The 11505-nt window shown below is 32.6% G+C and overlaps 1 protein-coding gene across 1 annotated transcript; it reads left to right on the top strand.

Annotated features, from left to right (window-relative positions):
• Positions 1–8987: 8987 nt before the first annotated feature.
• LOC107606165 (VQ motif-containing protein) lies at positions 8988–11017 on the top strand. Its single transcript, XM_016308166.3, has one exon. The coding sequence runs from the start codon at positions 9442–9444 to the stop codon at positions 10504–10506; it is 1065 nt and encodes a 354-aa protein (XP_016163652.1). The 5' UTR covers positions 8988–9441; the 3' UTR covers positions 10507–11017.
• The last annotated feature ends 488 nt before the right edge of the window (positions 11018–11505 follow it).

Raw genomic sequence — 11505 nt, 5'->3', positions numbered from 1 at the left:
TACGACATTTAATTTCAGTAACTAAAATGAGTCACTTAATGCAAAGCAAGAGACTAATTTGGTGCATCTATAATAATGACATAATGGATGACACATGGATGAATACTGTTACGACACGTGGCCAAATAGCATTGTGACACATGGTACAATCATTCACATTAGCATGCCATGTGTCACTGGTCAACACATCATTATATCATTACACGTGACTAAATTATGGAGTGACACGTGTCACTAACAGCCCACATCATCAAGTTATGTCATCACATCATTAATGGAAAATGAGTCAGGGATTAACGTCTAACGTGGTGCATTTTTGTCAATCTCAAGAACGTAAATTAGTGCAATTAGAATCTCAAAAATGATTTTAGTGCACGATACTAATCTCAAACTATTTTAGAATTTAACTCTAATAATTATATATATAAAATTACTTTATACTAATAATATATTAAAATTAAATTCTTTGTAGTATCTTTTCTTTAACAAAAGGTTAATGGGCTACAAAATTATACTAACTAAAAAAATCTCGTTGGAGATGATATTAAACTAGTATCTAATGGCTCACAAAAGCAAGCTGTAACTGATTATGGTTGAATATTTTTTTGATAGTATTTATTTTTGTAACTTTAGTTAGAATGATAGAAAAGTTTGTTTTGATTAGAGGTTAAAGCTAGCAATAGTAATTACCTCATAACCATAGTTAATTTATTTATCATATTGAGTTAGGTTTTAGTAAGGTTAATTTTCTAATAGTTATAAATAGTGGATAACAATATGTACTCTATAGTACTTTGTGGTTTTTCTTTCAATTTTAGGTTTTGTATTTGTTCATATGATAAATTCACTTTCTCTGAGTCTTCTTCTTCCACTTCAATCTTATTTTCTTCAATAAAATCATATCCAGATCACAATTTTATCATAGTGTGGTGAGCGTGGAGAATCGTGAAAGAGGTGAAATTTTTGAATACAAATAGAGCATTGAATTAGTATCAATGGCCAACACTCCTTTTGACCTAATGTGAGGGATGACTCACATGAGAGCTTTTAGCTTCAAAATCTAGCTCACATTATAAGCCAACTATCGAGTTTGCAGCCACAATCGAGTACTAATTTACTTGCAAATCTAGCAAGTGTTTACTTCCCAGCTTTGGGCAATTCAATTCATAATTTTAACAATAATCCAAGCAAGGAACTCGTCGAAGTAGAGGTGGAAGGAATTCAGCACCTAAGATCTGTTCTTATTGTCACAAGGCAGGGCATCTTGTAGATATTTGTTACCACAAACATGGATTTTCACCTCATCTACAAAAGCAGAAATGGCCACGAGAGACTAGCAACGAAGTTATGGCTAATCTTATTGCTGTTGGAATTGAAGAGAGCAGCACCCACAATATCAAGCAGGACAAGGAAGCTGATGGTCAATCCCAATTCAATCAGAGTTTGAGAGATACACTGCTTACCTTTCTTCGGCAGGAGTGTGCACAATTTTTCAAAGAACAAACGTAAGAGATGTCAGTCTATTAAATGCAGGGAGTGGAGGTATACCTTTAGAGACTTATAAACTTTGCATGAGCTCTCATATTGCACGATTTTTATCAGTAAAAATTTTTTTCTCAAATTCTTGGGTGCTGGATATAGGAGCTACTGATCATGTATCACACTCATTGTATTTTTTTTACAAATTTTAGACATATTAGACCAATCTGATAAAATTACCAGATGGAATACATACAACTACAACTATAAGTAGAACTGTGGTATTTTCAGCTACATTCTATCTCACGATGTGCTGTACATACCAAGTTTTAACTTCAATCTTTTATCTATTTCCAAACTTACAGAAGGCCTGCATTGCAAATGTGTTTTTACTGACAAATTTTGTGAGATACAGAATTAGACCTCTTTAAAGATGATTGGCACAGTTAGAGAAAAACATGGATTATACATACTAGATTTTTCTGCATTAGAGTTAGCACATAAAGACAACATAGAAAATACAGCATATAATAGAAGTACTAAAATTCTAGACATGCAAAGTCATAGTGACAAGATTTTACTTTCTTCTAATCTTAGGACAGCAAATTTGGTTACACAAATTTCAAATTTCTCTATTGAGAATTTTATGGCATTTTAGATTGGGTCATGTACCCCAAAGCAAATTTGACATTATCAAATAAATATATCTTTGTGTGCAGTTTTCTGTATCTATTTGCTCTAAACCATGTGATTTTTGCCATTATGCGAAGCAAAAACGGTTATCATATACCTTTAGTGAAACAACAAGTTTAAACAGTTTTGATTTAATACATATTGATATCTGGGGGTCAATGTCACTCATTTCTCTACAAGGTTATAAATATTTTTTAACTGTAGTAGATGATAAAATCAGATTTGTATGGATTTATTTCATGAAATTAAAGTCATAAGCCAGCAGTTTGGTCCAGAATTTTGTTGCCTATGTGAAAACACATTTTAATTCTCAAGATTATTCGAACTGACAATGGTCCTGAGTTTAAATTTGGTATTTTTTATGCATCAAATATCATGTGTTGAGACACCTCAACAAAATAGTATTGTTGAGCGGAAACACCAACATATTCTTAACATTGCAAGAGCATTAATGTTTCAATCGTCCTTGCCAAAAACTTTTTGGAATTTTGCTATTGATTTTAGCTGTTCATTTAATTAATAGACTTTCAACTCCAGTTTTAAAAAATAAAACCCCTTATGCTACCTTATTTGGTAAGGATGCGGACATTAGTCACCTTAAAGTGTTTGGATGCTTGGCTTTTGCTTCAACATTAACTCATGGAAGAAAAAAAATTGATAAACAAGCAAGAAAGAGTATTTTTCTTGGCTACCCAACTAGCACAAAAGGATATATTCTGTTTGATATTCACACTAGAGAACTATTTTTGTCTCGAAATGTAGATTTTTATGAATACTATTTTTCTTATAAATCTTTTCATGATGACATGCTCACAAAATTCATAAATGCCTCTTCTCTACCTATTGCTGATTCTAATTTTAATGGATTTGATCTTTTTACTTAGAATTTTTTAAATGCATTTCATCTATCTCATGCAACTACTGATTCCTTTCATGAGCCTAGTGACCATACATCACTCACTGATTCACACGTAGCTTCTACTAGTTCACCAAATAGTGCATCATCTAATTCTCTTTCAAATGATAACATGCATAATCAGGATCTTATACGATCAACTCGTACACATAAACCACCTTCTTATCTTCAAGATTATCATTGTATGTTACTTAGAACAGAAAACTCTAGTAACCAATCATGTTCCAAATGGTATGGTCTATCTCATATGGTGGATTATGGGAAGCTGTCCCCTGTCCATAGAGCCTTTTTCCTAGCAATAACCACAACAGTTGAGCCAAAGACTTATAAACAAGCTGTGCGACATGAATGCTGGAGAAATACAATTTGTGCGGAATTGCTCGCTCTTGAGAAGAATAAGACTTGGTCTATTACTTCTTTGCCTATTGAAAAGCGCATCATTGGATGCAAGTAGGTTTTTAAAGTGAAGTTTAATCCAGATGGTAGTGTTGAACGCCACAAAACACGTCTGGTGGCTCAAGGTTTTCGTCAACAAGTTGACTATGATTACTTTGATACATTCAGTCCAGTTGTAAAAATCACCACTTTACGACTGGTTCTTACTCTTGCTGCTGTCCATGGCTGGAAACTTCACCAATTAGACGTTAATACAACATTCTTGCATGGCGAGTTGCAAGAAGAGGTTTATATGAAACCTCCCCAAGGTCTCGATGTTCCAAATGGTGTTATTTGTAAGCTGAATCGTTCTTTATATGACTTGAAACAGGCAAGCCGTCAATGGAATTTAAGATTAAGTGATTTTCTTCAACAACATGGTTTTATCAAGTATCCTCATGATCATTCTATGTTCATCAAGCACACTAAGCTTGGCTTGGCTATTATTATTGTTTATGTTGATGATCTTGTTTTATCTGGAGATAATCTATTCGAAATCCAAGCTATTAAAAGAGCTCTTGACGATTGAAATACTTTCTTGGAATGGAAGTTGCTCGTAGTTCCAAATGAATTGCTTTGTATCAACGTAAGTACACTCTTGATTTGCTTGAGGAATATGGTATGTTGGAAGCTAAACCTGCTTCAATTCCTATGCTGTATAATGGAAAACTTTCTAAGGAGAGTGGCACAAGATTACCAGATCCATTACAATATAGAAGATTTCTCGGACGACTCCTATATCTCACAAATACTCGTCCGGACATTACTTTTGCAGTTGGAAAACTCAGCCAACTTTTGGATTGTGCAACTGATGACCATTACAAGGCAGCACTACATGTTCTTCGATACATCAAGAAATCTTCTTCTAAGGGTCTTTTCTTCTCTTCAAATAATGATCTCAAATTGATTGGTTATGTTGATTCGAATTGAGCAATTTGTTCCGATACTCGTCGATCAATAACTGGGTATTGTTTTTTCCTAGGTTCTTCATTAGTGTCTTGGAAGAGTAAGAAGCAAACAACTGCAACATGTTCTTCCTCAGAAGCTAGAAGCTGAATATCGTGCCATGGCACAAGCAACTCGGGAAGGTCAATGGCTTCTTTATCTTCTTAATGACTATCATGTATCTCATCCTCAGCCAATCAATCTCTACTGTGACAATCAATCTGCGCTGTATATTGCAGTTAATCCGGTCTTTCACGAAAGAACTAAGCACATTGAAATAGATTGTCACATTGTTTGTGAAAAGTCTCAAACAGGGGTAGCTACCTATTAAATCAGCTCATCAAACAGCTGATTTACTTACTAAAGCGTTATGACCGGTGTCTTTGAACCTTTATTTTTCAAGTTGGGTATGCTTGACTTACACGCCCCACTTGAAGAAGGATATTCTATGATGACAAGAGGTTAAAGGTTTCAATAAGTCTTAATTCAAGAGAGGATGATAATAATATTGCTGAACTTGCAACTAATTCAATCAGTTTCAACTTGAGGGAGGATGTTGGAGATGATATTAAGTTAGTATCTAATGACTCACAAAAGCAAGCTGTAACGGATTATAGTTGAATAATTTTTTGATAGTATTTATTTTTGTAACTTTAGTTAGAATGATAGAAAAGTTTGTTTTGATTAAAGGTTAAAGCTAGCAATAGTAATTATCTCATAACTATAGTTAATTTATTTACCATATTGAGTTAGATTTTAGTAAGGTTAATTTTCTAATAGCTATAAATAATGGATAACAATATGTACTCTGTAGTACTCTGATTTTTCTTTCAATTTTAGGTTTTGTATTTGTTCATACGACAAATTCATTTTTTCTAAGTTTTCTTCTTCCTCTTCAATCTTATTTTCTTCGATAAAATCATATCCAGATCACAATTTTATCAAATCTACCTATCTTACTAAAAAAAATTACATAACTAATAAAATTTATTATTTTTAATTTTAAATTTTAATAAAATAAAATATTAGTCCGTATTAATAAGAAATGTTGATCTCATGATATTTTTTTTATGAGAAGCAATTTTATAACCGACATCACTTAATAAAAAATAAATAAATAATTTTTTGTAAATTGTGGGACATGAGAATAAATTTATTAATTATATATTAATTTTTTTTGTTTTTTACTATATTTTTTCATCCGACAAATTAAATAATAATTTGTTGGAATACTAAATTTTATTTAAAATTTTATTGTAAATAATCCAAAAGTCGAGAATTGATTATATATTAGTTGAAGAAACTCTTACTCACCTAATCTTTCTCGCACCTTTTAATAACCGGTCCACATGCGGCTTCATATTTTAGACGTTACATAAGTTACAACTAGGAATGTAAATAGAAATAAATTTAAATAATTTGATTTTTAAGCGGTGACAATAATTTAATATCTATCTACAAAATGAGGCCCCACATTGTTGGCCTTTTATGTTGATGCAAATCACTTTAGTAGTAGCATTAGTGGCATTAACGGATAAAAAGTCTTGAGCCTATGGATTGGCTTTCAATTAAACTTTGTTGACTGAAACCTTGTAGTATCTCCCTTGTTTGTTTTTAATATTCGCTTATGTCACTGTCTAATCTTACTTTCTGTATACCTAGCATTAACTATAGGCTGTTGTTAAATTATTTTTGAAAAAAAAATATAAATAGGTTTGTATCTTTTTATTTTAAAGATAAATATTTTTTTATCAAATTTAATTATATATATATAAAAACAAAATATACATAGATCCTTTCATACTAAATTTAAATTATTTCTAGAAAAATCGATGTATTTTTCATTTATAATGATAATTAATTAATTAATTAAAGAATTATGATATTTGTCTTTAGTATATTTATGTATACATTTTAAATTTTTAGATATAAACGTGAATATAATAAAAAAAGGAAATAATTATGTATCATTTAAAAAAAAAAAAGAATGTATAACATAAGATGTGCCCAAAAAATAATATAAATATCATTTTCATAATAAAATTGACTAATCAGAGTGACAAATTTTGTTTTCCAAAGCACCTCAGCTGTTACTCACAATAGGGGAGGATTAGAAGTAATTATGATGAGGATGCATGAAAACCTCAACTTAAAAAGCTCTTTGGAAGTATAGAAAAGCGTTCAATAAAATTGTTGACCAGCACAGTACAGAGAAAATGGACTTTTGACCAAAACATGAAGTGGTTAATTTTAATTACCACTATACAGCATTGTTAAAAAAAAAAATGCATGGTGCCAAACAAAAGAAAAATAATTCCTTAGAGTTCAAATCATTTTAACTTCACTTGTAACATCATTTTATTAATAATTATTTTATTTAATTATTTGTAGTAATTAATAATTGTTTTATATTCTTAGCAATAATATTGAGTATTTTCTATATCTTAAAAACATTGACTGCATTTATTTTTATTTAGAATAGTATTTATTAAATAGTAAGAATATTTTTTCCTGGTCAAAACATTGTAATAATAATTTAGCAAAATTATGAAAATACTTCTTTAGATTATTTCATCATTAAGATATCAATATAATAACTTTTTTTTTTGAGTTTTTGAAGCAAATAGTTTTTTGAGTTAATTGGCAATAATATTGAATATTTTCCATATCTATAAAAACATTGACTGTATTTACTTTTATTTAACACTGAATTTATTAAATACGATTTATTATATTTTTTAAAAAATATATTTAGGCAATGCTACAGAACAAGCTTTTTTAGTAATTAAGTCCAATCAAATTAATACAAATTCAATAAAAAAATTTTGCATTCGTGGTTCTTTAACTTCACACTTCTTTAACATAAAAATTTTGTTATATACCACATAAATTTTTATACATAATATAACAAATTTTGTACATAATACTTAAAATTATAGATATAGTAAAAAAAAAGCGCATATAAAAAGAATAATAAGAAGAAGGGTGTAAAAGAAAATAACGAAACAAAAAAAAGGAGTAGAGGGCATATATACTATATTTCAAGAAAAAATACATTGTAACTTAGTTAAAGAATTAATTTAAAAAAAATTAGACGCATAACTCTATTGCTCTTTTTATATGAAATATCTTGTATTATCTTCATTCGGTTCGTTAGTAATTTAATATCTTTTTTATTATTCTGAAGTCAATTATCAAATTATATTTCAAGGAATACATTTGAATAATTCAAACAGAACATCTAAAACAATATACTAAACAATTAACCATAAATCATCTTTCCATGTTTTTAAAAAAACTACTAATCTACTAATTTATGAATAAGACTAATATAATAGGTCTTCACTCGTTAAAGGAATGTGATAAATTAATTCTTTTGGCAAGAATTAAGGCAAATATTAATAGTTTTGAGAAAGTAAAGAGTACATTATTTTTTAAAAATTAATTTGTTATTAAAAATTTAAAAAAAAAATACATCTTAAATTTTAAATACTAAATATTAAATTTGAATTACTGACATAAAATATAATATATAAAGAATTAAAATTTATTTAATTAACAAAAATATAATATCCTTAATTGATAAAAAATGTTTTAAGAATTATTCTAAAAGAAATTAGTACGAAGGAAAAAAAATACAAAACATAAACTTCTTTTCTAATAAATGTGGGAATTTCGGCAAGACTTTTTAAATCAGTATAATTAAATATTTTTTAAATATTATCTTTCATTCAGTCTTTACAAAAAAATATAAGTAACTTTTTTAAGTTTTTAAACAACTAATACATAAAAATAGATATTTAAAATAATTAAATAATAATAAATTTTAAAAAGACCGATAAAAAACTGAATTTTAAAGATTACGTAACATTTTTGTTTTTAAAATTTACGAGTAGTAATCTCTATTTTTGTTGGTTGAGTAAGTATCCCTCTCTTTACTTCTTTAGTAAGACACTTATTATAACTAAATTAATGTGAAAAATAGTAAAGGCTTGGTTGATTCTGGGTTTGGGTGTATGAGGGCCATATTCGTGTTTTCTATTTTTGGGTGGAGCCATCATTCTCGTGCTGGGCAATGGGTATAAGCTGATTTAAGATTCTGTGTCGTGGCCGAACCGGTCACTGCCAAAAGCCGAAGGCATCCTTAACAGGTTTGACCCAAAACAGTGACTTTGACCCAAACACTCCACGTGAATGATTGAATCGTCCCCTCCCTCTACTACTTACTATACTGCTAGTAATTTAATAACTAAATGTTACATTTCTGAAAAACAATACTCATCAAGCAATCCTTTTTAGTTTTAGCGAAGGTTATGATAGCGAGAATAATTGGATGAGATTTTTTTATTTTTTATTTTGGTAATATTCAGCTTTTGTCTCACTGGAGTTACGAGTCTATGACACATAGCATAGCACCGAGTGTAGTGTGACGTTAGGCAATTAATATAAGAATTATTAGTAGGAGATAAGATACACATGATGATATAAGAGTAGTAGCGGAAAAAGGAGGGGGAGAAAATGAAAGAAGAGAGAAGGGAATGGCTTCGCTAGTTCCCTTCTTTTGTGCCATTCTGTCCTGTTCTCTTCTTTCAAGCCTTTCTAAAAGATAAAATAAATAAATAAAAATAAAACAACCTTGCACAATATTAATTATTAAAAGCAGTGAAAGAACAGAAGCACCAAATAGACAGAGACATATTCCATCTTTTTTTTCCCCAACCATTTTCAAAGTTATTCAGTATCCACATCTTGCAACATTTATCTCTGAGTCGGTTTTCATATTAATTAATTAAGAGAAAATTATTGAAGGAAAAAGAAGTATATATAGAGAATATTAATATTGAAAGAGTGTAGAGTTTTGGGGTCCCTAGTCTCTCATAGTGTGGGCGTGTGATAAGAGCAAAGAAAGAAAAGAAAGAGAAGTCACAACATTTAGATCTTGCGAGAAGAGAAGAGTGGCGTCGTTGTGGGAAATGGATAGTGCAGAAGCAGCAGCACCTCAAAGTAACAGCACAAGCAGAGACAACTACCTGAGGCAACTCAACAAGCTCTCTCAAAAGATCTCTAAACCCGCCACCACCAGCACCACCGTCACTAAAAAGCCCAACCCCTTCGAAGCCCACCAGAATCAAAACCCAACCACCAACGCCAACAACAACAGCCTTCAACTGTCGTCGCAGCATCAGAACCTGCAGCACCAGCCACCAGTCTACAACATCAACAAGAACGACTTCAGGGATGTTGTCCAGAAGCTCACGGGCTCACCGGCCCATGAAAGAATCTCCACCCCTCCCCCCATTCACCAGCCCAGGCCCCCGAGCTCCCGTCTCCAGAGGATCCGCCCTCCTCCGCTTCCTCAGATTGCTAACCGCCCGCCCTCTATGCTTCGCCCCCATCAGATGCCGCCTCCACAGCCCGCCGTCAACGCTGCTGGCCTTGGAGGCTTTTCTGGCTTCGGCAGGCCAGCAGCGCCGCCTCTCTCTCCTCTTCCGCCGTTGCCTGCTGTCCACGCTGCCGCTGAGTCCCCTGTTTCCGCCTACCTAAGGTATCTTCACGGTAACAACGTGGACCAAAGCTCGAAGCAGTTCTCAGGGTTTTCGCCGTTGCAACCTTTGGTCTCGCCACGCTGGAACAGCTTCAATCCACCGCAACCGCAACCCCAATCTCAGCATCAACCTCAGTCGCAGTCTCAGCCACAACCACAGTCAAAGCCTCAGCCTCAGGTTGCGTCGGAGCAAGAATCCCAGCCACCACCGCAGCAGATTCCATTGACGCATCAGGCGGTGGTTCCCTCGGAAGCGCCGGCACCACCGCAACCGCATCCGCAGCCGCAGCCAACGGTCACATCGCAGGCGCAATTTCCGTTTCCATCTCCTCCTTCACCATTTGGATGCTTGAATTCACCGTTCGGCCTTTCCTCTTACCCTCTGTTATCTCCGGGTCTACTATTTTCCCCAAATTCAGGTCAATTAGGGTTTCCGCAGCTTCCCCTTTCACCAACCGTGCCTGTTCCGAGCCCTAGGTGGAGAGGTCTTTGAGGTAGGTAAGAAGCAATGGGCAATGGCCAGAATATGATGTTGATGATGGCTTTCGAGATTCAGGTTATAGGATTGGTTCTTTTGTTGGTTCTGTAAATGGTTTTAGGAGGCAGTGGTGGCGGCAATGACGGTTTATTCAATTTGTGGTGGTTGGACTTAAACTAGTCTACTGCTACTTCTTAATTTACTTTGCTTTATTTTATTTTCTGTAAATGGGATATCAAAGACATGAGAAAGGAACAATTTTGCATTTATCTATGGTTTTTTTAGGGATATTTGGATATTTGGGGGGAATCAGGAGAAATTAGGTCTATACAAATATAGTTCGATCATGCCTTTCTTTCTTTCTTTTTTTCTTTTTTTTTTAAATGTAAAAACCTTTTATCGTTGCCTTCAACATTTCTCTTTTTATGATGTCTTTTTTATGTTTTTTTGCTTTTTTTAATCTTCTATTTCATTTAGTTGAATATGTAATTGTCTTGTAATGTACTAATGTAGATATTGCTATTTCTTTGCTGTTTGTCAGTCTAGCTATATTAGCAACATTTTCTGGCTTGAATTAGTTGGTTTTGAGATAATGGTCCCCTACCTTCTTTTTTAAGGGGTTGTGGTCTTGCAGTGCTGCATCTGGAAGCCTCAATGGTCTTGAATTAGAAATAGTTGACCAGTTTTGCGGTGAATGTCTTAGGGAGCAGTCTTGCTCCTTGGAAATGTTACGGTGAAGAAAATTTGGTTTGAAATTCTTCCATTGGAATCATGGTTAAAGAAATGTCTTTGTTGGTGTTGTTGGAGAATGCCAATGGCTCTACCTTGTAGAGATTTCACTATATTACATGGGCATTCTTTTAGTGCTTTATGCTCTATAATGCATGGCTACTTATAGATGATTGTTGGATTCATTTATTTATATTCCACTATTCACTTTTAGATGATTGTCATATGCATATATAATGCACTGGTAAAGCTTGGATGATTATTATATCCATTTATGATGCTTTG

The sequence above is a fragment of the Arachis ipaensis genome, chromosome B7 (assembly GCF_059453495.1).
Source record: "Arachis ipaensis isolate K30076 ecotype BB chromosome B7, ASM5945349v1, whole genome shotgun sequence".
NCBI lineage: Eukaryota > Viridiplantae > Streptophyta > Magnoliopsida > Fabales > Fabaceae > Arachis > Arachis ipaensis.
The sequence above is the reverse complement of the archived record's forward strand: the minus strand, read 5'-3'. Positions and strand labels throughout refer to the sequence as shown.